Raw genomic sequence first — 27496 nt, forward strand, 5'->3', positions numbered from 1 at the left:
GGGACGTTTTAGGAACATTTTGTTTTTAAATCAGCTTTTACTTGGTTTTGCTTCTTTGCATTTTACCTTGACGCTCAAAGTGACTAACAAATGCAGCAATAATTATTTTATTGTTGGTTTTTTCGGTGTCCATTGTTTTCTTAACGTTGGCAGTACTGTATATATATTTACGGTATTCTGCAAATAAAGAAATGAATACTTTTAAAATAAAACGAAGGCCAACACTTTTTTTTGGGGGGGGGGGTTAGAGGCTTTGGGGGACTCCCGTTCACTTCATCTTCAGATGCACGAAGGCTTTTGTCGTAAGAAGAGAGGCGGGCTCTCCTGCCTTCCCGGGCTCGGGGGGGTCCCTGGCTGCCCCGGCGGGGAGGGTCCTGGCGGCGTCACGGGAGCGGCGCCCTCCCGCCGCGTATAAATCTCTGGCGCGCTGCCGCCGCCGCCGCCGCCGCTGCTCCTCCTCCTCCTCTCCGGCCGCGAGATGCTGCGCAGGCGGCGCGTCTTCTCGGTGGCGCCTCGGGGGCGCGGAGGTGGGTTTCTGCGCGGCTGGCGGGTTCCCGGGCGACTCGCCCCTTCTGGTCTCCGGAGTTCTGTTAAAGAAAGTCTCTCGTCTCGCTTTCGAGGGCTGTTTTGCGCGACGCTGCTCGTGAATGCCTTTACCAATGCAGTCTTAGGAACCCTTACTCCAAAGTAAGCCTCACCGAGCTCCGTGGGGTTTACCGCTGGTTAGTGTGCGTAGGATTCCAGCGCAAGTGGACGTGCAAATGGCTGTTGAATTGCATGCTGACCTCTGTGTATTTCTTCTGAGATTTATTGAGCATAAAGGCAGACACGCACAGGATGCATTTCTGCTTTTCTTTGATGAACGTGCCGGGGCTTTTAAGAGTAATGTTGCCTGTCCTGCAGTTTTGATAAACAGAAAAGCAGTACGTCTGTTTAAATTTTAAATTGCTTGCATAAAATTCGTTTTGCTTTTATATTGCAGGATGCATCGATGCCCAAAACAGAAAGGCATATTAAGGTATTGGGGGTGGCACTTAAATTGGGTGCGTTCTTCTTTCTGTGTCACATTTGTGATAGTCACAAGTTTGCATAACTGCAAGACAGGCTCAAAGACGTATTTTATGCCCTTGGTAAAGAAAGTTGTGTGTGCACACAAATGTAGGAGACCTTGAAAGAAGTTGGCCTGGGCATCTGGTCCCTTGTCTTTCTTTTATTTAGGATGTGATTATCTTGTTTTTAAACACAATGGCCTTGCAAAATGTGTGTGTTATTTTCTTTTCTTTTTTTATAATATTTTTTATTCATTTTCCAACAATTTTTTTATACAATCAATTCACATTTTATCACACATTCATCTCTTTTTTGACTTCCCTCAGCTCCTCCACCGATCTTTCGTTTACATCTATATTATTAACGCATTTCTTAACTTAGTATTGCCTTTAGATATCTCCTTCCCTCCTATTATTCTCTTTTTTACAATATTTCTCTATTTTTCAGAGTCTCTTGAAAGCCAACAAACATTATCTGTTCATCACATATGCCTTTCAGATAATCTGTAAATCTTCCCCAGTCCTCGATGAACTTTTGGTCTCGTTGATATTGAATCTTCCCCGTTAGTTTATCCAGTTCTGCGTAATCAGTCAATTTCAATCTCCATTCTTCCACCGTTGATATTTCTTCCTGTTTCCATTTTTGGGCCAGAAGTATTCTCGCTGCTGTAACTGCGTATTGGAAAAGTTTACAATCTTTCTTATTTATCTCATTTCCTACCAATCCCAATAAGAAGGCCTCTGGTTTCTTAATAAACGTATATTTCAACATTTTTTTCAATTCATTATATATCATTTCCCAGAAGCCTTTCACCTTTTTACACTCCCACCACATATGATAGAATGTCCCTTCTTTTTCTTTACATTTCCAACACTTATTACATGTTTTATACATTTTAGCTAGTTACAGATAGGTAGCCGTGTTGGTCTGCCATAGTCAAAACAAAAAAAATTCCTTCCAGTAGCACCTTAAAGACCAACTAAGTTCTTGGTGTGCATGCACACGAAAGCTCATACCAAGAACTAACTTAGTTGGTCTTTAAGGTGCTACTGGAAGGAATTTTTTTTGTTTTGACATTTTAGCTAATTTTACTGGCGTTATATACCATCTGTATACCATTTTCATTACATTTTCCTTTAACGCAGTACATGCTGTAAATTTTAATCTTTCATTCCACAATTTTAACCTCTTCATCTTTTGTAAACCACTCCAGCAACATTTTATACATTTTAGACAAATTTTTGTACTCATTATTCAATATCTCTAATTGGAATTTTGATTCTTTTTCACCATATCCATACATTTTACAATCTTCTTTAAACATTTCACAAACCTGATAGTAATGCAACCAATCATAAACAAATTCTTTTACTTCTTTGTAGGATTTAATTTTCCATTTCCCCCCTTCTTTGACTGTTAATTCTCTGTATGTTATCCACTTCCCCCCCCCGTATGTTATCCACACACACGTGTGTGTTATTTTCTGGGAGGAAAAGTTAGGACAACATACAAGCTGGGGACCAGACTGAGGAGACGAGCTTCATTCCAGTGCCTGAATGCTTCCCTCCAGGGAGTGGGAAAAACTTTCTGTTGTTTGTTTAGCTTTTGTGGTTTAATTGGTAGAGTTTCTGTAGGACTCTGGCCTGGGGAGATTTGGGTTCAAATTTCCACTCAGTCATAAGGCTAAGGGGGACTGGGTCAAAGTTTCTATTTTTTCAGCCTAACCTCTTTTGCATGTTTATTAGAATAAAACAGGATAACCTCAAAGAACATCACCCTAAGTTGCTTCTAGGACAGATGTGGTATGAATGTGATTAATACAATTTTAAATAAATAAAAATTGGTATTGGAGTAATTGGTATTGGAGTACTGTATTAGAGATTGGAGTGATGCAATAGAGATCCTTTTTCTTCACTGCTTCCATGTAGGTGCCTAGACTTGAATATGCCCACACTGTAAAACTTAAGAAAAGTTGAGGTCCAATGCCCATCCATACAAGAGGTTGCATAGATGTGCTGGATGATTTAGACTCCAATCCTGTGTTCACTTTCTTCAGCGTAATCACCATTGAATATAGTCGAACTTCTGAGTGTACATAAGGTTGCTCATTTATTTGTTTACTGAGAAGTAAGTCTGAATGTGTACTAAATGTGGCAGATTTACTTTCTTGTCCAGTTTGCAGAACTACATTTCAGAACTGGTTTGTCTGTGCTAAACCATGAGCAGAGCTGAACCATTAGCTTTGCTCACTTTGCCATAAATGACAGATTCATATTCAGAAATTCAACTGGTTGAGCAACAGTGAGATTTGTGGAGCATTTGAGCTGTTGCTCTGCGAAAAGGACTTGGGTGTTTGCAGGTATGTGTCCCAGTTTATTATGCAAGTGTGGAATATTGTGTCTTGCACAACATTTGGAAACTTGACTTTGATACAAGTTTCCAGTCCTCATGGCTATAGAGAAAAGCTTGTGATCAGCCATTGGCAAAAGCTCAGATCAGAGACTTTCGTGATCCATGGCCATCGTTGTGAACGATAGCCTCAAGGTGATGTACAATAAAAACAACAAAACACAAAGACAGAAGATAGACGTAGTCAAAACTAAACAAAACATAAGCTGTACAGAATAGATTGATGGCGAAGATTCATTCATTCTGCTGGGATGGAAAAGCTCATTAGAACAAAATGTCTTCAGTTGAAAAGGCAGATACTGTGGGCCTTCTATTTCTTTATCTGCTCCCATTATTGGCTACCTAACTTAAGTGTCCCAGTTCTTTGCAGTCTGCAGATAAGAATTACGGTATGCATTCCAAGGAATGGAAAAATAGTACATTAGACCTAGCAATGTTTCTGTGAGACAGAACCCATCTGCTGTAAAGCTGGACTAGGTCCTGGGCCTGCTCTCCATGCATATTCTCATCATGAACAATTACCGGTATTTCCACCAAGTAGTTTAAGGTGGAATACATGGCTCTTCAATTTCATTCTCACTACAGCACAGTGAGGTATGGTGAGTAGCCTTTTGCCAGCCAGTGCCTTCACGTCTGAGGTGGCATTTGATCCTGGGTTTCCTCAGTCCCAGTCTAACTACTATGCCACACTGACTCGTATGAACTGGTCCATAATTTTGTCCCAGCAGGGATGGAGAACTTGTGACTCTTCAGATGTAAAAAAGGTAAAGGGACCCCTGACCATTAGGTCCAGTTGCGGACGACTCTGGGGTTGCGGCGCTCATCTCGCTTTACTGGCCGAGGGAGCCGGCGTACAGCTTCCGGGTCATGTGGCCAGCAGGACTAAGCCGCTTCTGGTGAACCAGAGCAGCGCACGGAAACACCATTTACCTTCCTGCCAGAGCAGTACCTATTTGTTTATTTGCACTTTGACGTGCTTTCGAACTGCTAGGTTGGCGGGAGCAGGGACAGAGCAACGGATTCTTCAGATGTAGCTGGACTACAACTCCCATCGCCATCCTATATTGAATCAGATCAGACAATCATAAAGTTGGAAGGACCCACAAGGGTCATCTAGCTCAACCCCTTGTAATGCCGGAATTTTTTGCCTGGTGTGCAGCTCAAGCCCACAACCCTGACTCATATGCTCTATCGGCTGAGCTATCTGTGGTGATGGGAGTGGGAGCCCACCAACTATCCTTGTTAATGCAAGGTTCTGCTTCCCAAGCACATTTTTAGAAACGTCGCATTTCCCTGTAGCAAATTTCAAAACTCAGTGCACTTTTTCAAATTTCAAAACTCAGCAACCCCATTTCCCAAATATTGGAAGTAAGGCAGCAGTCCCATGACTGGCTTTAAGCACAGCTGGACGGGGTTGGGAAGCAGTAAGAAACGACAGGATATTGTTGAGTTTGCAATGCTTTCTAAACCAGCTCTCTGGATGCAGAACAAGTGGGTGCCCAAGTCTTTTTAAGTTTAATGTAATTTCCTCCTGAGTCAGTGTAGTTTGGTTTCATTACTCACAAGTTGCCAATACTGTTATTCAGAAAGCAGGTACTGGTATTACTAAATAGGTACAGTTGGAAGGGGAGAAGGTGAAGGTTTGGATCCATTCCACCTGGAGAGACTTCAGACCATATAGATCAAACGGCTCATCTCTCATTTCTTCCAGTACCTGTTCCTCCTCCTGCTTCTCCCCCCTCCCCACCCCACCCTTCTACCTTAAGCCTTTGGCTGGCTCAGGAGAGTGGAGGTCTCTGTGGCAGGACCAGTGGGGAGCTCTTGATGGAGCTGTGCTGGTTTCGCTGGTTGAAATGATTGCTTCAGATTGCAAGGTGATGGCAGATCCTCCGCAAAGAGCTCTGCTGTTTCCCTGCAGGGCCCTCTTGGGGCTGCGCATTCTTCCACACTTCAGTGGAACTGCAAAGTCCAGCCAGGCTGATGAAAGACGGAGATATGCTTGTGTTTAGGTTCTCAGGATGCCAGAAAAAGAGAGGGAGAAATAATGATGGATCTTCGTTATTGGGCTCTGCTTGTCTGGGGGGAGGGAGAGTGAGTTGGATAGGAGGAGCAGCCATTACATAGGATCCTACCACTGCCTCCACGATGCAATGTTGTTTATTTGTTTGTTTATATAGTGGGGCTGGGGCACCAGGTGCCGGGCAGAGTACCAGAGGGCAGGCCTGGGTCCCGACAGAAGAGGCAGTGGAGGAGGAAGGGTTTAAATCCGGGTTTCCCAAAGGTGTGAGTTCATTGACTCCCCTGATGAGCTAGTACAGCGGTCCTTGACTCCAACCCAAATTGTTAGCAGTGTAAATATGACTATATAATCAACACTTATTCCTCAGTCTCCCTTACCGGAATTCATAACAATTTAAAAATATGGAATGCTGCTGGACTGTGAAATCACATTGTTAAATACAGAGGTTCCTCGCTGGCAAGGGATGTGCGTTCTGTACATGCCCCGTGCCCTTTATTTCTGCGGCTTGAAGTTCCCAATGGTTTTTGTGTTTCTTGCAGTATACCTCATAAACTTATTTTCCACCCACCCCCTGCAAAATTCCACTGACCCCCATGGGGTCAATTTAGGAAACTGTGGTTTAAACAAATAATATGATTGTTTCAGTTAGTGAAGGAATTTGGCTCTTTGGCAAGTCTGGGATGGACACCAATGGGCCCCTTGTTTCTCTTCTGTGTCCCCCACCTTCTGCCTGTACTTGGGAATGGTGTGGGTTGAGCCCTGGCCATTCGTTCTGCCTGTGGTCTTGCATCTGATGTTTCTGGGCAGTCCAGAGGAAGGTTGCTGCATGCAGAATTAGCTCTTGGTGCACATGGATGGGGAAGGAATACTTAACTGGCATTGTTGCAGAATGACTTCGTTTTCTCAGAAAATCAGATTGTTCCTTTTTTGCATTCAAGTGCCTCAGAGTGACTTACACAGTAAAATAAAACAACAAAGTCAGATGAAAGCAGCAACGCACAAAAACTGAAATGCTCATCTGACAATATTTTAAAGCAGCAAGTCCTATTCTGTACACTACCTGGGCCACTCCCCACTTAAAAGATGGGCATAACAAGGAACTACCTTTCCAATTAAAAACCCTAAGCCTGGGTAGAAGGAGGATGTTTTTGCCTGGCACCTAAAAACAGATAGTGATGGCATCTGTGCTCATCTGTGCTGGTGGTGTAGATGCACAAGTGCTTGCTATAGAGATGTCACCTGAGACTGAGGTCTTAAGCATTTTAACGTCCATGCCAGCTTCTAGGCAAAAGGGGAGATTGCTCCTGAGCACTGCCAAAATCCAATCCCTCCCCCACACAAGTCATGGACCTGGCCAAAAAAACTTCCAATGTATTTATTCTGGAATCAGTTGCAGCCTTCAGAATTCTATGCCACATTGTCTTTTGGAGGATAGGGCTCTGTGGCCCCCATTATTATTATTATTATTTACTTCTGCCATGTACAGTTAGCGCTGTAATTCTAATAATTCCAGAGCTTGGCTCAAACATCCTGTCCTCTAAAATCTCCTCTCCCGTGGACGCAGTGGACAAAAGCAACACATTCTTTGAATAGGTTCTGGCTCATTATCTTACTCAATTGATTTCTATTTACAGAATGTGAGTTGGATGCAGAAATCTAAATTCCTGTGCCAGACTGCCAAAGTGCCTCCACCCCCATCCAGAAAAGGGCTCCTTTTCCTCCCCTACCGCATCTGATTCACCCTGCATGTTGGAGGCCACTTTGTTCCAGTCGAGAGAGGCTTCTAGAGCCAAGGGAGTGATCCTGTGTTTCTAGACACTGGGCCCCTGATTCCGGATTCTTTGTAGGAAACTAGTCTAACCGGGACGGAGAGGGTGAAATGGCTGCTGAGTGATACTGAAGACTCTGGGACTTCTAAGGAGGCTCTCTATACCCTGCCGCTGGTAGGAGGATTAGGAGGAAAGAAGTGGATGGGCTAGTGGTCAATTGCAAAGGGGTCTCTGAGATCTAATGTGCACATTATATTTGAGAATTACCTTTTATTCTGTGTAATAAGAAATTTTGGTGGATTGGACCAAGCTTTTACTGCATATGTAGCAACTGCTGTGTTTTTTGTTTGTTTTGTTTTTGTTTTCCTTTCCTTTTCCTTCTTTGGATGTTGCCATGGTTTTTGGCTAGTGCAATAAAAATTCAATAAATTAAATGTAGGATCCTTGTTGGGAATGCCTAGCTTGTTGTGTGGCTCATTTAGATAAGAATGGCACAGTACTAGTACTAAAAGTGCGGTAGAAGTCATAATGACTTTAACTCAAGTGCCCCCCCCCCACTGGTCTGGGTGACTCTACCACCTGGAATGCAAGTAGAGGGAGGCCTCATGCAGAACTGAAAGCAGACAGACCATCTGCAGTGGGCTCCCACTTTTGTCTTTTCTCTTCTAAATTAGGCCTCTGAAATTAAAGTTTTGATTGGCAGAGGGAATCAGGAGTTATTTACTTTATTTTTCTCCCATCCTAAAGGAGCCCACAGCAGCAAACAGCAATATAAAATGAATTCTGGGAACTTCTGAAAGCAAACCAAATATCCCCACAACTCATATTCATATATTTCATTCCATAAGCAGGGACTGCTACCAAGAAAGTAACATGGCTGTGTTATGGGTCAGTGCTAGCAGAGCAGCACCCAGCAGCGGAATCACAACAGGACCTCTCCTTTCAGTTGTAAGGCCTGTCCCTTAGATCCTTGGGTCCTGGGCTGTTTACAACTTTGTATGCTAGCACTAGCACCTTGGATGGGGCCCAGTAGTTCACTGGCATCCAGTGCCACACTTCCAGGACTGCTAACACATGGTCCCTCTGAATTGCCCCACCCTCCAACCTGGTGGCTGCATTCTGCACTAACTTCAGCTTCAAGGCCATCTTCAAGGGTAGCCCTATGTGGAGTGCATTGCAGCAGTCCAGACAGGAAGTCACTAGGATGGTTTACCAAGGCCAGGCTATCCTGGTCCAGGAACTGCTGTGGATCATACCCTTTTTGAGTATGTTTTCTTGGCTAGAATGTGTTATTGAACTCTGAGGGTGCCTCTTTCTTGTCTGGATGGTGGATAGAGAAGGGCATGTGTAGAAACGAGCCTCTTGTGCTCTGGGAAGTTGACTTTCTTTATCCTGTCTGCTTTTGCCTCTGGTCCATGCTCTCTGCCATCACCATGTGGCCCCCAGAAGGTTGCCTGGTCCTTGGGCTAAAAAAAGATTCTCCACCACGTTTTTTCACAGTTGTTATCCCTCGGTTTTTCCTTTTTGTGCTGCATATATTTCATTCTATGCTATAAATGTTAAATATGGAAAACTATATTTAAAAATGCAAGTTTTTTAAAATGGAAATTTGGGGAAATAAAAAAAAAAATGCAATCCTGACTTATAAAACCTAAACTTTATTTGACATGCAGGTGTATCTTAGTAGTTACCACATTTCTGTTCGCTGTATTTATGAAATATAAATTCTTTGGTATTTACCGGTATTTAATCCAAGTGTTAAGAGATACCTCCGGAGTTATCTTTGTGCTAGTCAGTAAAGGGAGTCAAAAATAAAAACCATCAATGTTGTTGTAAACACAAAGGCTTAGGAATTACCTTTTTTGGCTTAAATTGCATGCATGGATGGAGGAAACTCCTGTTTCTGAAGCTGCAGCTCAGAAGCAAACATTCCAATGATGCAATTAACATAACTTGTCTAACTGCAATGCAATCACCTTCGTGAAGTTAAGCAGGTCTGGGTCTGGTCAGTGCCTAGAAGGGAGGCTAGGAGTAGGGCGGCTGAGGATTTTAATTTGGTCAGGGAGAACACTGTCTCCAGGAAAGGAGGAATAGAAATTAAACTAATCAGTTAATTCTGAAACAGAAAGGATTGTATTCAGTGGGGTTCCTACTCAGAGTAAATCCATTGACATTAATGGACATGTATAACAAAGGTTCATTAATTTCAACTCTTGAATAGAATTAGCATTGGATAAACCCAAAATACCCTACCAAGTGGTTTACACAGAAGAGGGAATTCTTGCAGGTGCCTGGTACCACCGAAATGCCAACTTTACCTGTTTGCCAGATTGCAACCTAAAGATCCTGTAATGCCTCCAATAATTCCAGGAGACAGATTGCATTTCCTTCTTTGCTGGCCTTTTTGCCCACCCTCCTCTCCCAACCTTCCTGTGGGATAAAAATTGGGAGTCCTGCTGGCCACAGTAGAGTAGCTGTATTGGGGGTGGAGATGGTGCTGGGGGAAGGACGAGGCACCTGTCACTCAGGTGCTCTGCATCTCCCAGGGCTCACTGCAGCATCAGCAGGGCTAAAGGCGGCATGGAAGGCTTTAGCATGGTCACAGGAGTATTTGTTTTTGAAACTTTTATCCTGCCCTACCTCCAGAGGAGTCCAGGGTGACAAACACTTCTTTAACAAAAAATAGAGTTAAGAAAAAACATACTTAAAACACTTTAAAACAGTTAAAAAACCTAAGAACAGATGCAACCAAATCATATGTCTGGTTAGACTTGCCGAAACAGAAGAGTGGATGTCTAAAAGGTTTCAGTGATGGTACCTGCCTGATGCAATGCAAGTGATCCCGCTCTAAAGGAACAACTTACAAGCGCAGAACGGATGTTTTGTGGCTCTTATAGAAGTGCCTGTTCTGCAGATAATGAAGTGATTGAGTTGGCACATCTGGGGTAAGACCTTGATCCAATAATAGCACCTTAAACTCAGTCTGGTAGCAAACGGGCAGATCTTGGAGTGCAGGCACAAAGATACTCTCTCCTGTGTAGCTAATATGCTGCAACATTTTACACTAACTGCAGTTTCTGGACCAAGCGCAAGGAAAGCCTCACACAGAGTGCGTTTCAGCCTTGTGGTTAACAGTGCCTGTTAAGTTGTTCCAGTCCAGGAACAGGCACAGTTGTCTTGGCAGCAGAAGTCTGCTAAAGGCACTCCTCGCTGTGATGAGGAGGAGGATTAATTGAATCCGTTGTAACTCAGAGCAGTTCACTTGGGGCTCCAGTGACACAGCTGGACCCAGGAGCCACCCCAAAGCTGTGTGCCTGCTGCTTCAGAGGGTGTTCGTCACCCCCATCCACTCAGGCAGTGGACCAATTTATTGGGAAAGAGAACCACTTGCCAGAATTCAAGCAAAATTTATTTCCCCGTATCCATCCCACCGCGGCATCCAGAAACTGGTCTCTCCAATTTAGATCTTGAGAAGCAGAGCTGAGTGTCACCAGCATATTGTAAAAAGGAATAATCTGTGAACTGGGACGCCTCCGGTTCCAATGTCTCCGTTTACTAAGAGCTTGTTGGATAACCTTAGGCGAGCTGAGTTCTCTAGGCCTCCTTGGTACAATAAGTATAGATAATATTGGTCTACCTTAGAGGGCTGTTTGAAAAGATTACTGAAACAATGTCTGTGAGGTGGCAGTAAAAACACTCTGAAAGTGTTGTCTAACTGCTTAGCATTTGTTTTATATAACCTCCTTTGCACACAGTGTGATGTTTTTCTCTCCCTCTGGGCTCTCCCCACTCTCATGGGAAATTAGGCAGAGGCCATGGATCAGGGGTCGGCAGGGTGTTGGTCTGCCTGGGCCGGTCAAGTCCCGCAGAGATCTCTCCGTGGGCTGGATTGCGTGCGTGCGATGACTCTGAGTGGGCAACTTGGTTTGGGGGCGGCTCGTGAGCTAGTTAAACTGCCCCCATGGGCCACAGGTTGCCGACCCCTGCCATAGATTGTCCACCCCTTCTTCTACAGGCTAACAGCAAGAACCCTGCCATCAAATTAAGTAGAATGTGTGAAAGTTGCTGGGGCCACAAAGTTTGCACAAGACCTCTCTTGTAGCCCCAGTTACATAATTTTTTGAACAGACCGATTGAGAGACTGAAGACAGGTGGGCAAGTCTTGGCAGTAGGGTGGCACACACCATTCATGGTCCATGTGCAATAATACTTGTGCCGAAGCTATTCCCCCAAGATTTATTTCCTTAGCACCGTCTTCAGCTCTCTCTTCTCTGCCACGCCTTGTCTGAAGCAAAGGCCAGCATGATTCAGGTGCATGAGGAATATTCTTGGAATGCATATGTTGCAAGCACACACATTTCCTCGTCCAAAGGAGCTTTGGGGGGAGGAGAGTGGCCAGGGCGGAGTTATCTGTTGGGAAGGCACTATATTTACTTGGATCCAGGTGTTGGGCTTTTCATGATCTGTGGAGCAGGGTTGGCCTCTGTCTCAACAATGTCTGCTTCTCTTCTAAATCTCAGCTAGTGCCTGGAGCCCCGTAGAGAACTGCGTGGTGTTGACCTCAGTCAGCATGTTTCAGAGTCTACAGGAACCTCAACTCCAGTGCCCCCTTAACATGGAGCTGGATGGCAAGAAAAACAGCCAGGTGGATCGATTGGATGAGGCTGGCTCCCTAACAGAACCCATCCCCCACCAGCTAGGCTTCTTGCCTATCAGCGGGAGGTTCCTCAAATCTGAATCGGAGGATTCTGGTGTTGAAATGACCAGCAACGATCACTCTCCCTCCAGCCCGGAGGGCTCAGAGAAAAGCTTCTCTTTGGACTGTCTTGATGGCTTCCAGCCTTCGATGGAAGACTCTCCACCACTTTCTGCAGCTCCCTGCCAAGGCTTCCCCAAAGGTGAAGAGCAGGAGGACCTGGGTCCCATCCAGGATCGTGCCTACTGCCGGAAACTCTCTGCCAGCAAGAAGTTGGCCCAGGTGGTCCAGCGGTCTCAGAAGCACCAGCTGCCTCACCGATCCCCCAGGCGGCTGGGTCAGAGGCCCCGTAGCCCAGTGGACTTGGAGGGCCTGAATTCCTATCGTTTGCACCGGGCAGCAAGCGTCGACGAGAATGTGGGTGCTGCTGCAGGGGAATTGATTCCTATGCTGTCTGGCAACAGCACCCCAGAGGAACGGAGCCCACAAGGACAGGTAAGTGGGGAGAAAGGTGCACTGCTCTGCTGTTTTAAGCCAAGCCAAGCACAGGTCCTCTTTCCCAGGCTCCTTTGCAGCAGGTTTTCCAGTTTTAAGCATGGTTTGGCCAAAAGCTGCTCTTCCTTTTCTAGGTTCCTTTGCGGTGGGTGTTTATTTCTGCCAAGCTAGTCTCCTGTTTGGAGAAGGAATAGCCGTGTGCTGGGAAACAGGTCTATAGATGGCTGGAAAGGCGGCTTTTATGACTGGCTGGCAGTTTTAGTGACCCAGGATTGTGTGATAGCTTGCATCCTCTCCTGCTGTATCCCAGTCTCTCCTCCCACTAGCCAGGTGGGGCAGTTTCGTATGGGAAATGCTCTCCATTCCACCTGATGACGATACCTTGCCTAATTGCCTCTTGCTGGAATGTGGCAAGGGCCTTGCCCTCTAGTGACATAACGTAACGCGCACACGCTGCTCTTTCCTGACCCGGTTTTTAGGAGGAAGGTGCTGGGGCACTTGAGAACTTACTTGGCCTTCCAGTCTTGATTCACCTGAGTTTGAGCTAGATGCATACATACATAAAAGTTACTGAATTAGTCCATAGACCATATCAAAAGAGAACAAAGTAAAATACATCTAGACTGCATGTTAGAGTATGCAAACAGTGTTTTGTGTATCTGTGTGGTGGTGGTTGTTCCCTAATATCAGAATAAAGCTGGCATTCCAGAAACCAATCCTCTAGCATGGCTGCCTCACATAAGCCAACTTGGACTCTGGCACCCATAAAGCTCTTCCCTAGTCCAACTATTGAATCCATCTGTTCAAAAACAGTCGGGCACAAGCTTTTTTGTACAGTGTTACCTCGGGTTACATAGGCTTCAGGTTACAGACCCAGAAATAACCCAGAAATAGTACCTTGGGTTAAGAACTTTGCTTCAGGATGAGAACAGAAATTGCGGCGTGGCAGCAGCAGGAGGCCCCATTAGCTAAAATGGTACTTCTGGTTAAGTACAGTTTCAGGTTAAGAACAGACCTCCAGAATGAATTAATCCAAGTTCTTAACCCGAGGTACCAGTGTATTGTGGGAAATGACGGCTATTTTTCATATTTGACACTGAGGTTTTGGTCTTGCTAAGCAATGTTGAATACTTTGGATGAAAAGACAGGCCACGTCAGTTTGTGCTCCTACATCTGATGCCCTTTGCTTAGAGATGTTTCCAGTTACATTCCCAAGTGAGTTCAGTGTCTGCACTGAAATCCATCCTGGTGTAATAAATGTGAAATTTTGATACTACAATCTGTTCAGAGCCGGCACCATCTGTTTCCTTAAGGCAGATCTTGGAAATCCTTTATTTCTTTCCCCTTCCCCGCTCATAATGGCTAACTCAACTTAGGTGAAAGGTCCAGGACTGACAAAAATAAGTATTTCTTCATACAGTGCATAGTTAAACGATGGAACTCACTCCCACAGCATGCAACTTGGATGGATTCAAAAGAGGATGAGACCCATTAATGGAGGATATGGATATCAGTGACTCATGAGAGCGACCTTCTGCTTCTGCTATTGAAGGCAGTATTCCCCTGAATATCAGATGCTGGGAATCACAAGCGGGGGTGGGGGGCTGTTAGCCCAGGTCCTGCTTGCAGGCTTCCCATGGGCATCTGCTCAGCCACTGGGAGATGAGCCTGTGGCACGATGCTGCAGGGCTGTTTCAGGAGCTGCTTGCCGCCTCCTCCTCCACTTTAGACTGCTTCTCTCTGGGGCTGTTGGCTGTCTGCTGTATACGGAATGTGCAAGTGAGCTCCTATCCCTGATGGCCCATGCTGGCTCCTTTCTTAGGTGCACGAGGCTTTGCTGACCATGCCTGGGCAGGGCTTACGGTACTTGGAGCACATTTGCCAGATGCTGGAGAAGATCGCCCACCTGCAGCAGGCCAACCTTCGACTTCAGCATCAGCAGCAGATTGTGGAGTGCCGGGTGCGGGTCCAGGAATCTGAGAACGTGAGAGAAAGGGCTGAGGGCTGTTTATTAGAGGGCTATAGAAACAAGTTCATGTTGATTTTGAGTCAATTTGTTGTAGGAAGGAGATGGCAGTACGGACATTGGGGGCAGGAAGTGGTGGTGGGCAGAGATGAGCTCCTTTCTTTCTTTTAATATAATTTTTATTACTTTTTGCACATATTTTCCAACATAACAACTTACAAAACAACATGGCAAATCTTTGGCTATTATCGCCTGAGACTTTCTTCAACCCCTTCTAATGGTTTTCTAAATTCCTTTCTCATTCTGAATTGTATTACTACTTATTGCTATAATTCAAATCTTACATCCATATCCCAGTCATCTTCACAATAATTTATAAAATCCTTCCTACAAAACTTCCATAACCCTACTAGCGATGTTAAATAATTACAGTTGTCTTTCAAATATAACATAAATTTCTTCCAGTCCTTCAGAAAATCTGGTCCTGCTGGTTTTGAATTTTCCCTGTTAATCTCGCCAGCTCGGCATATTTCATTAATTTCATTTGCCAAAGAGATGAGCTGCTTTCATGTGTTGGACTTGACTCATCAGTGGGTCAGCAGCAGTATGTGGGGCAGACATTTTTTAGTGCTTTATTTTTCTGTGGAAAATTTTAGTTTCATACATTCATTAGCAAGAATGCACAGGAGCCAATTGCAAATACAGTATTAGGCAAGTTTGGTGGTGGACATTTTAAAAAAAAACAACACCAAATACAAGCAAATAAAAATTAGGTCTTTTTCTATTATCTCACAACATTTTCTGATGCTTAACTGAAAATTTTCTAATGCAAATTACCCTATGCATATTGAAAACCAACATCACCAATCAGCAGTATTCACAAACACACTCTGTGAACTGAAAGGGCTCATTTTATTTAATTACTTCCTTTTAAATCACATATAAGAAGCAGAGAGCAACATTCCCCCCCTCCAACAACCCTGTGAGGTAGGCTGAGGGGGGCAAGCTTTGTGCCTATAGGGGATTTGTTCTCACAGGTCATAGCTATGCACTCTAACCAGACTGGCTCTTTTGCAATTGGATCCATAGTCCTGGGATCAGTAATCTCCACATTCTTTAATCTTAGCCCCATTTCAGCTGTTGAACCTGAAATATGTCCCCCAGACATGTGTTTCTAGAATGGTTTTTCTTCAACTCTGCTACCATTTTGTCTGACAGGAAGGCTTTTCTGAAGATGTGCCAGATGGCCCTGGGCTGATGAGACTTGAAATGCAGGCTGAGGATCCAGCAACCATGGAGGAGGTGGAAGAAGCGGAGCATCTCAAGTCGGCTGACTCCTGGCACCTCCACCACTTCCGGGCCCGCTCTGCCTCGGACACGCGGGCGCTACGGAGCCCAGCCCGTAACCTGGGTGAGCTCTTGACTCTTGGTTTAAAGACAAGCCATTGGCCCTGATCCTGAGTACTAGAGTATCTTAGCCAGAGCATGCAAACGTTTCTGGTACTGAGGCAACATACTCATCTACTGTGATCACATGACAAATAGGATTCTTATCTTTAAACCCTTTCCCCTTTTAGAAATGTTAACAAAACATGCTGGATCCAGGTTCAGTTGTTTTCTAAGAATATTGTTGATAGCTTTTTAAATAAGTTATGAAAAGGTCAGCGCTTTAACGTAAGACTACCAACATTGGTAGTCACTTTTTTCTCTTGTGGGTATATGTTAAGTAATTCTTAGTAAAGGTAAAGGGACCCCTGACGACTCTGGGGTTGCAGCGCTCATCTTGCTTTACTGGCTGAGGGAGCCAGTGTACAGCTTCTTCTGGCGAACCAAAGCAGCGCACAGAAACGCCGTTTACCTTCCCGCCGGAGCGGTACCTATTTATCTACTTGCACTTTGACGTGCTTTCAAACTGTTAGGTTGGCAGGAGCAGGGACCAAGCAACGGGAGCTCACCCCATCGCGGGGATTCAAACCGCCGACCTTCTGATCAGCAAGTCCTAGGCTCTGTGGTTTAGACCACAGCGCCACCCACATCCCTTATGAATTCTTATTAATCTGAGGTAATTTACAGCTGGAGTTTGATAACACTGAACTATCATTTTGAAACCAGGTTGTTTGAAACTATTTGTTTGAAAAAAGGTTGAAAGTTGTGATGTGGTGGAGCAGAAACTTCTCAGAAAATTCCAAGAAATTTTCTGTTGCTACCTTTTCGTGTGTGTGAAGTTGTTTCTGTTCCTAAAAATGCATTGCTTCATAAAATTCATCAATGTAGCAAAGGGATATAATACCAGTTGAGCTGGGTATTTTCAAAGTTGCAGTTAATTTATTCAGATCAGTAGAATAAGTATAAACAGATTTCCAGGTCCTTCAGGTTTTTTTTATTGGAAATTTTAACACACGTAAGAAAAGTGATCTGTCACACTGTACAACATTTAGACCTGTCATCAAGAACAAAAATGAGTGGAGCTATTTAGGTGTTACATTCAGAACATGCTCTTGGGAGATGTCTATCTGAGAAAATATAATGAATTTAGACATGGAGGCAAATTGGCAACAAGCTGAAAAGCCAGAAGGAAACAAGATTCCACCTTCTGGTTAAACGCGTTCTCAAATGAGACTGAGCCTTGATTCAGGCAGTCCTTTTAGGACACTGGGTTCATGAAGAGAGCAGAGTCCACAGTTAAATTATGGTTCCAGTGTGATGTAGTGGTTAGATCAGGGGTAGGTAACCTTTTCATACCTACTGCCCACTAATGCATCTTTCTTGAGGGATTTCCTTACTGCCCACCTGTGCTCGATGGAAGGAGGATTCAGGTTGTGCTGTAGAACCCCCTCCCACCCATCTAGAATCCTGAAGCTCCCACTAGTGGGCAGTAGGGACCAGGTTGACAACCCCTGGGTTAGAGGCTCGGACCACTGGATGTACCTCACTGGATGACCATAGGCTACTCCTAGTCTCTTGGCCTAACCTCCCTCACAGGGCCGTTGTGAGGCTAAAATAGGAAGGAAGAGAACCATATCTGCCACCTTGAGCTCCTTGAGGAAAGATGGGGATATAAATGTAATAAATAAATTAAAAACAGGATGCTGGACTAGATGGGCCTTCGGTCGGATCCAGCAGGGCTATTCTGATGTTCTTATGATTTGATTGTGTTGGCTAACATACACTTCTGCTGCCATAGGGAACAAGGCTGGTTGCCCTCAGAAGTCAACGGCCCACTCTGCCAGCTCTCCCAGTTTGCTGGATCAGCTAGATGGGGGCTCACACACCTTGCCACCAGGCATGAAGCTCAAGGTAGGTCTGTTGTGTTCCATTAGGGGGGGGGGGAATCTTCAAAAAACTTCCCAGATTGAATTAAATCTGGAGAGGCGTGACTGATGGCACAAAGAGGCAGTGTGGTATAGTGTCTAGAGTCTAGAGCGTGGGTAGCCACCAACTGGGTAGCATTCAGGTCACCCACAGGTGATCTCTAATCCTCTTGGCAGTAGACACAAGACTAACGTCCTTCCCTTCAGTAAAATGACAGAGAAGGGATCAAAGATTCCTGGCTGTTGGTTTCATTTCTGCGATGTTGGGATTATGGCTGGTATAAATGTCATGTACCCTGGGATAGACCCAGTCTCTCCACATTGTGTCCTCTTTCTCTCAGGACCACTCTCACTGGGGCAAAGTCAAAGGGCTGATCAGCAGGATTACGAGGAAATCTGTGCGGGCCAATGAACCCATCTCATCTGGTGAGCCTGACCCCAGCAGCAGTCAGTGTAGGTAAGATGATGATGATTAAAAAAAAAATATGCCACTCATCTGACTGGGTTGCTGTGGCTGTTTATGGCGTGATAGCTGCTATAAGCAGATTCACCCAGCTTGCTTCTGACCAGGCTTTTAACAGAGTTGAAATACAGTCTACAGTGAAGCGTGAGGAAATCGGCCCCTAGTCTTGATTGATGACCAACACACAATTGTTCTAGGCAGATTACTTTATTGCCTGTCATTAAGCTTAATGGTTGCTGTTTACAGAGACTGCTGTGGATTCCCACAGCGACAGATCGGCTTGCATCCTCTCAGCAGATCAAAACCAAAAGTCTCTCTTAGTCACACTCACATAACGTACTGCGCATGTCCATGACTTCACTGTCGTATCTTTGAACCTGTGTAAACAATCCAGCTTCACAGCCAGAGTTTCATCTTAAATGCAGAAACTCATGAAGACATTGTTCTGAAAACGAATGACCAAGTACCCCCAACAGTTGCCCCAGCCACTCTGGGCTCCCAAGAAAAAATAGTAAAAACACAACACTTTGTTACTTTTGGGGTGTGCCAGTGGGGACTCCCCAGTCAGACTTGGTGTAGTGGCATTGGGCATGAGCCCAGTCTTCCAGCTCTTACATATTACATTGGGAAAATGTGTTTGTTAAAAGTGGAGCTCATATTTCCAGCTGCCTCATGCGCAGGGAAAGAAACTTTTACTAACGCCAGGTAGTTTGGATATTGTAGCAACCTGTGTTGCAAGCAACCTATTGAGTGAGTGCCTCCTATCTGATCTCCCTCATCCCTTTTTATTTTCCTTACAGAACATATACCATATTGGACAAAGAAGAATCCCAACCCAGGTGGCGTTTCCTGCCCACTCTAGGTGGAAAAAAGCACAGATCGAAACACCTTTCCATGCGGTGAGCCACAGGTTCTCTTGGAGGCATGACAGATCTGGGGCCCCCAAGTCAGTGCTGTCATGCACATGGACTGTTCTTCCCTTCCCTGTGAGCTTATTGGGAGCCGAAATGCTCCACCTACTTTGTGAGGGTGGTGAGCTTTGAATCCCCCTCCAGTGGAAGAGAGAAGAGACTTTCAGATAAAGAATGGAGGCACAAAATCTCCACCTAGCAAAATGATTCTCTTCTATGAAACCTTTCCAACCAAGTGGAAACATAACTGCTCCCTGCAAGCCACAGTCTGCAAATTCGAAGCCAGCCTTGTGAGCAAATGCTTCCTCCTGTTGCAGTTTACCCCTTCTGTCCTGTTTTATTGTTTTCACATTACATATGCACCAGTGCAGTAACGTAAACTATGCACCAATGTGGGCTTTGTAAACCATGGTTAGGAGGGGACCTGGTATAAATTAACCATGATTTGTATCAGCACATATATTGTATTGTGTTGGGTCTCTATTTACAAACCACAATCTACAGAGAGCCAGTTTTACATTGGCACATAGCCTCGTTTTCTTTAGCCTGCCCTTCTTTTTATTTTTATACACTGTCTTTGGGACAGATCTCCCTGAGGCTGGCCCTCTGGAGAAAACAGGTTTTAGGTCTGTCTCATACACACCACCAAACATCACCATATTCTGTGTTAGAAAGATCTTTTCCCATCATTGCCAACTCGCCTAAGATTTTAGGCTGCTGTCTCATTGATTAGGAGCATAGGCATAAAATCTCATGTGTGTGGTTACTAGGTGAGGACGATGGCTCTGAGGGGAGAGGATAGGCCTCTTTTCCCAGTCTTCACTAGGAAATCCCTGCATGGCAGAATGTGAAATAACTTATTGGCCCTGCCTTTAATTATGGTTTTCCTTATTAAACAAATGACTGACACTCCACATCTTTTTGTATGTGCTCACATACAGCTATATAACTTCACATATGGAGTGAGCCCTGTATATATTTATATGGCCTAATGGTCACGCATGTATGTGTATATAGATGGAAATTGATATATTCACAAGTTATATAAAAGTGAGGAAAATAAAACTATTTGCAGACTTTTTTACATTCTGCCTTTGAAATTATGTTGGAAGAAAGTTATCTGAAAGTTCAACAGAATGCTGTGAATTGTGCCACTTCAGCCTGGGGTGGGGGATATTGCATGTGTGAAAGGACCTCCATGGGGTGTGTATGGAGGAATTCCCTACATGCATAGCATGTTGTGAGAACATACGGAGAGCCTTGCTAGATGAGACTTAGGGTCCATCTAGGTCACCACACTGTGTTCCTCAGAGCCAAGCAGATACTTCCATGAATCCCACCAAACAGGGCTTGAAGACTCCTGCCTGGAAAACCTGGCCTGGAGAGCTGCTGCCAGTCGGTGCAGATGATATACTGAGCTAGACAGGCCTGACCTTGTGCAGTGGAACCTCCTGTTACATACCGCCCTCCTTAAGAATGCCCAGAAGTAGATGCCCCTTGTTGCGAACTTTGCCCTGGGATGCGAGTGGAAGTTGTGCACCGGTGGCGCGGCGGCAGCAGGAGGCCTCATTAGCAAAAGGTTAAGAACGGTTTCAGGTTACAAACGGACCTCAGGAACGGCAAATTCCTAAGTCCACCTTATTATTTATTTAATTTATTAGTTGCTGAATGCCTTGAACAGGATTCAATGAAGACTTTTACTTTTGAAGTTCTTTGTGATTTGTTGGCAGCAAACAAGCCCCCCCCCCCCCAATTTGGGGTTTCGCTAGAGAAGGATCTTTGCACGTAACTTTTCTTCTCTTCCTTTTCCCTCCCCCACTGCTTTCCCTTGTTGGATTTGCCCTCCTGTGCACAGCTTGGAGAGGAAGAACAGAGTTAGATTTGGCCTCATAGATCAAAGACTTTTTCCCAAACAAAAGAAAAGCACTGGACATCTGGTGCCTGTTGCACGGACTCTGTCCGTAGCCCTCTGATGCGTCGTTAAAAGCAAGGAACAGCAAGGAAGTCTTGAGTTACATCAACATATAGAGTTGGTGGTGGTTGATCAAGATAATAAAGGGCTGTAACTGTCAAGAATTCAGCCTACACTCGAGTAGGACTCTGGCAGAGACACATGCCTGGCTGGCATGTTCCCTCCCTCCTGGGGTGCTGAACCAAGTGGAGTCATAACATACACTGTCATGTGGAAGACAACAATCCTATGACTGCAATCATGGAGCAGGAATTCTTAACAGTAACCTCCCTGCAGCAATTATGTAAAATTGGTTGGGAACATAGGAAGCTGCCTTACACTTAGCCAGGCCATTGATCCATCCATCTCTCTACCGATTGGTGAGGATTATCCAGGCTGTCAGGCAGGGTTCTCTCCCTCCTCTGCCTGAAGATTAAACCTGTGTGAAGAAGTCCTTTATTTTGTCTGTCCTGAATTCTCCAGCATTCGGCTTCATTGGATGTCACTGGAGTTCTAGGGTTACGAGAGCAGGAGAAAAACTTGACCCACTTTTCCCGTTCTGTGCATAACTTTATATACTTCTGTAATATCCTCTCACTTGCCTTTTCTCTAAGAAGTTCCAAATGCAACATGGGGGAGTTAGCTGCTGCATCCCTTTTATCATTTTGGTTGCACTTTTCTGACTCCCAGTTGGCAAACAAATGATTCCCGACACCCAAATTATACTGTTGAAGCGGGGAAAGGTGTGCTGGGGGTAATCAGGAGTGGATTTGTGTGTGAAGTTCGTATGTTTCTCTGCCTGGGTTCAGAATGGTTTAATTCTTAATTACACACATAATCATTGGTGGATCTTGGGGTATAGTAAAAAGAAAAAAGTTCCTGCAAACCTGTGGTCTGCCTGCCCCTGGTGAAGAGTAACAGCTAACAGTGCAATCCTACACATGCCTATCCAGAAGTAAATCCTATTGAGTTTGATGGGACTTATTCCCAGGTAAGTTATGATAGGAATGTGACCCAAGACACTGAGCTACAAATTAGAAAGCAACCAGTCTGAATCTTGTCTGTGGCATGAACTTACTAGGCGGCCTTAGGGAAGCCACGCTCTCGCAGCCTCAGCCCCTCCGTCTGCAATATGGGAATAATACTACTGACTCAGCTTGCAGTCTTGATACACGTGAAGAGCTTTCACTTGACTGTACATAGTGCTGCTGCCAGGCTATTTTGTGCCCTAGCCTAGACTACTTTCACACACCTGTTGCCAATTTCAATTTTCAAAAATGGATGTAGAAATGATTAAAGTGAGCGGGAAGAAGAAAAGATGAGAAATGAGATTGCAGATCTAAACAGAGCACAGGAAGAACTAAAAGACTCTATTGCAATGAATGAATTAAAACAGAAAGAAGTGAATCTGAGATTGAGGCAAATACCAGAAATACAAAACGAGAACATAAAAGCAAGACTGATAAAAGAATTTGCGAGGTGGATGGAAATGTCGGAGGCAGAAATTGTGAAGACAATACAAAACGCATTCAGAATGAAAGGCAAAACAAATAAACTAAAGAAACTCCCAGGGGATTGTGTAGTAACATTTAAGGATAGAGAAATGAGGAATCTGATTCTGTATAAGAACAGAGAGAAGAGACTCTATATTGATGGAAACTACATAATCATATTTAAAGATATTCCAATAAGGCTATTGAAACGAAGAGAGGTCTACAAACCATTAGTGCAACTACTTAAAAAAAATAGGATAGACTTTAGATGGGAATTCCCTGAAGGAGTCTCCTTCCATTACAAAGGAGTAAGGAGAAGACTGACAAGTTCAGATGAAGTCGGGAAATTTACAAGAAGATACAAAGAATTACAACAAGAAGAGGAAGAGACTAAAGGAGCAGAAGGAGGAGTAAGTGGAAGGGACTCTGAAGTAGGAGTAGAAGAAGAACAGACCGGGAGAAAATCAGAAGAGGAGGAAGAAGAAGAGGGAGAAGGGACAGAGGGTTTATAAGGATCTTAAAGCATAGAAAAATCTAAAAAGTGGTAAAAGGAATGACATTAAAATTATGGAATTGGAACATCAATGGAATGAATGACAAAAAGAAACGGAATGGAATCGAACACATCTTAAAAAAGAAAAATCTGGATATCATATGCTTGCAAGAAACGCACGTAGCCAAAAAACATAGGAAAATTTTGATTAATAAAAGATTAGGGAACGAATTCATATCCTCAGATAAGGGGAAAAAAAGGGGCGTTGTCTTATATATTAAAAATAAAATTGAATGTCACCAATTATTTAAGGATGAAGAGGGGAGAATTATTGCGGTTCAAATTAACTGGCAGGGGGAAAAGATGATAGTTGTTGGGATATACGCACCAAATGGGAATAAGACAGAATTCTTTAGCCAGTTGGAGGAGAAATTATTTGAGTATATGGATCAGAAGATTATAATAATGGGAGATCTGAATGGTGTGGTCTCAACAGAAATGGACAGACGAAGGGAAACAAAAACTAAAGATGGAAAACTACCTAAAACGTTTTTTACGTTGACAAAGAACTGCAATCTGGTAGATATTTGGAGGTTGAGACATCCTTTGGAGAAGCAGTTTACTTATTACTCCGAACCAAACCAATCGTTTTCTAGAATAGATCAAATATGGGTTTCGAACGAACTAACCCCGAGAGTCCACAAAATAGAAATTCAGGCGAAGGTGATTTCAGACCACAATCCGATAGAAATGGAGTTAAAAGGGTTTGAAGAGCGCTCCTTTAGGTGGAGGTTAAATGACAACTTATGGGATGATCAAAAATCTGTGGAGAAAATACAAAAAAACCTAACCGAATTCTTTATGAATAATATGGATAAAGGGACAAAAATGAGCGTGGTGTGGGATGCAAGTAAGGCAGTGATGAGGGGCCTCTTGATCCAACTGAACGTTTGGAAAAATAATAATAAAGAGAAATGGTCAAAAGAGATTCTTAGACAGATCATGGACCACGAACAAAAATTGATTAAAAAACCAAATAATGCGAAGATAAAACAGGAAATAAAGATCCTACAAACCCAGTTTGCGTTGTTGATAAATAAGGAGGTTGAAGGGAACATTAAAAGATTAAGGCAAAAAAATTTTGAGTACGCTAATAAATCAGGAAAGTGGCTAGCCTGGCAGGTTAAGAAAAGAAAGGAAGTAAATACAATTAGTAAAATAGAGGTAAATGGAGAAGAATCAACAGAACCGAAGGAAATTAGGAGAGCTTTTGTGGACTTCTATAAGCAATTGTATAAGAATAAGGAGAGGAATAATAATAAGAAAATAGAAAGATATTTAAAAGAAAAAGCGGTAAGGAAGATCCCAATAGACTATAAAGAACAACTGAATGCCCCAATATATAAAGAAGAGCTAGAAGAAGCTGTAAAAGAGTTAAAAAGAGGGAAAGCACCTGGACCGGATGGGTTCACTGCCAGTTATTACAAAGAAATGAAAGACACACTGATAGACCCGTTGACTAAGGTAATGAATAACATTCTAAAAGAGAAGGACATTCCTGTAACATGGAAAGAGGCATTTATTACAATAATACCAAAGCAAGATTCGGACCTTACACAAGTTAAGAATTACAGGCCTATCTCGCTATTAAACACAGATTATAAGATCTTCGCGGGAATTTTGGCTAAGAGATTAAAAAAGATATTGATAAAGATTATACATAGTGACCAAGAGGGCTTCTTACCGGGCAGACAGATAAGGAATAATATAAGGAATATAGTTAATGTTATTGAATTTCTGTCCGAAAGATGCGATAAACCAGCAAGCCTAATATTCGTGGACGCGGAAAAAGCGTTCGACAATGTAATCTGGGAATTCATGTTAAAAAATTTGGAGATTATGGAGGTGGGTCAGAATTTTCTCAATGGTATTCAAGCTATTTATACAGAGCAGAAGGCAAGATTGATAATAAACAATGTCATCACGGAGGAATTAAAAATAGGGAAGGGTACAAGGCAGGGGTGCCCACTCTCGCCATTACTATTCATAGTGGTCTTGGAAGTTCTTTTAAACGCAATTAGGCAAAATAAACAAATTAAAGGGGTGACATTAGGGGTAAATGAATATAAAATTAAGGCATATGCAGATGACGTGGTCCTGACTGTGGAAGAACCTACAGATAGTATAAAGGAAATCCTAAACGAAATGGAAGAATTTGGCAAATTGGCAGGATTCAGATTGAACAAAAGAAAGACTAAAATGATAGTCAAAAATATGGATAGAGACAAGATGGAACTTTTACAGCAAAGAACAGAGATTGAGATAGTAAAGAAGATTAAGTACTTAGGAATTTGGATCTCCAATAAAAACATAGATTTATTTCAACACAATTACATCCCTGTATGGAAAGGTGTAAAAAAAGATTTGGAGTCGTGGGCCAGACTGAAATTATCACTCTGGGGGAGAATAGCAACAGTAAAGATGATGGTGCTTCCCAAGCTGTTATATTTATTCCAAACGATACCCATAATAAAAGGTATAAAAATTTTCAAAGAGTGGCAAAAGGCGATCTCAAGATATGTCTGGGAAGGGAAGAAGCCGAGAATTAAATTTAAGTTTTTGACAGAGATAAAAGAAAGAGGTGGCTTCTCCCTACCAGACATGAGACTTTATTACGAGGCAGCATGTTTGTGCTGGATAAAAGAATGGGTAAAGTTGGAGAACAAAGAGCTACTAGACCTTGAAGGTTTTAATAACAGATACGGGTGGCACGCGTACCTATGGAGTGACAAAAAGAAGGTACATAAAGGATTTACAAATCACATCTTCAGAGGTGCCTTAATAGAGGTCTGGGACAGGTACAAAAATATATTAGAACCCAAAATTCCACACTGGCTATCCCCGCTAGAAATGAGGTGTATCAAGACAATCAACATGAGGGAGAAGTGGGGAAATTACGGAGAGATGGTTTTTAAAGAAGGTGGGAAGTGGAAAATAAAATCCTATGAACAGGTCAAGGCATTAACGTATGATTGGCTAAACTACTTCCAGATAAACGAAATGTTTAAAAAAGAACTGAAGGAAAGGAACTATGAGGAAAAAGAATCAATCTTCCAAAAAGAGATAATAAACAACGAATATAAAAATTTATCAAAAATGTACAAAATACTGTTGGAGTGGCACATGAAAGACGAAGAGGTGAAACCGGTGATGGAAAAATGGGCGAGGGATTTAGGATTCAATATAAAATTAGAAGATTGGGAAAGGCTTTGGAAAGAGAACATAAAATTTACGGCCTGCACACTACTGAGGGAAAACATGATGAAAATGTTTTATAGATGGTACATGTCCCCCACTAAACTGGCAAAGATGTATAAGGTGGATAACAAATGCTGGAAGTGTAAATCTAAAGAAGGGACATTCTTCCATCAGTGGTGGGAATGCAATAAAGTTAGAAGCTTTTGGGAAGAGGTTTATAACGAGCTGAAAAAGATGTTGAAGTATACTTTTGTGAAAAAACCCGAAGCATTCTTATTAGGCATCATAGGGAAGGATGTCAGGAGAAAGGATTATAAGCTCTTCCAATATGCGGTGACAGCAGCCAGAATCGTGTTAGCCCAGAAATGGAAGTCGGAGGATGTCCCTTCAGTAGTAGAGTGGAGAGTAAAATTGACAGAATACGCGGAACTGGATAGACTAACAGGGAAAATTAGACATACTAAAGATCAAAAATTTATAAAGGACTGGGAGAAATTTGTGTGTTATCTGGAAAGTAATTATGATTTAAAAATAACGCTAGTGGGATTTAAAGAGGCTTTGTAAATAAATATTAAATATTGCCTAATAGAGATTGCGAGGAAGGGAAGAATAATCGGTAATATGGAAAAAAGGAAGGAGTGTGTATCAAAAGGATAGTAACGAATGATTGTCGGTAACGCTGAAGGAAGTCTAAAAGGAATACGAGTTGTGTTATAACGGTTTGTTTATGGAGTTCTGTTTTTTGTTAGTATGTTGTATTGTGTGTATTACCTTTTTCTTTTACTTTTACTTTTTCTTTTTTTCTGTTATCTTTTTCTTTCTCTCTTAAGAAATCTCAATAAAAACTGAATTTAAAAAAAAAAAGAAAAAGAAATGATTAAAGTGAAACCTGACCGGGAAGCGGGTCTGCATGGGCCCCCGGCGGCCTCGGGGCAGCGCTGGCCCGGCGGACTCGGCCAAGGCCGCGACGAGGGGAGCCGGGAACACCCTGGGGGCCGCTGTGGGGAAGCAGCGCAGCCCGGCAGGCAGCCCGCCGCTGGGAGCCTCGCGCGGCCCCCTCTTCCGCCGCCAGAACCCCCTCCAGGGAGACCCGCCCACACGCGGAACTCGGGAGGGAAGCGCCCCCGCCCTCTCTTCCGCCTCCCGCCAACCACTTCCGGGTAGAGCGTCACTCCGGGCAGAAGCACTTCCGGGGCCTGGGAGGCGCGGCG

At 43.6% G+C, this 27496-nt stretch overlaps 1 protein-coding gene and 1 long non-coding RNA gene across 6 annotated transcripts; one reads left to right on the plus strand and one right to left on the minus strand.

Moving 5' to 3' along the window:
- The first annotated feature begins 349 nt into the window (after positions 1-349).
- C15H8orf58 (chromosome 15 C8orf58 homolog) lies at positions 350-20174 on the plus strand. Of its 5 annotated transcripts, none has more exons than XM_077919640.1 (7): positions 362-527; positions 11769-12439; positions 14262-14423; positions 15624-15816; positions 17590-17702; positions 18058-18169; positions 18980-19117. In XM_077919640.1, coding segments are annotated over exons 1-7 (1302 nt in total). In that variant the 5' UTR covers positions 362-478; the 3' UTR covers positions 18982-19117. The 5 variants fall into 5 exon arrangements, with proteins under 5 accessions (XP_077775767.1, XP_077775764.1, XP_077775763.1 ...); XM_077919639.1 differs by having other exon boundaries at positions 372-527; positions 18058-18173; positions 18980-19223; XM_077919638.1 differs by lacking the exon at positions 18058-18169 and having other exon boundaries at positions 352-527; positions 15636-15816; positions 18980-20174.
- Positions 11502-27417, minus strand: LOC144325678 (uncharacterized). Its single transcript, XR_013390898.1, has 2 exons — positions 21381-27417; positions 11502-15045 (listed from the first exon to the last, which is right to left on the minus strand). It is a non-coding gene; the product is annotated as an uncharacterized LOC144325678 (long non-coding RNA).
- Positions 27418-27496: the final 79 nt, after the last annotated feature.

This window comes from Podarcis muralis, chromosome 15 (genome assembly GCF_964188315.1).
Source record: "Podarcis muralis chromosome 15, rPodMur119.hap1.1, whole genome shotgun sequence".
Classification (NCBI taxonomy): domain Eukaryota; kingdom Metazoa; phylum Chordata; class Lepidosauria; order Squamata; family Lacertidae; genus Podarcis; species Podarcis muralis.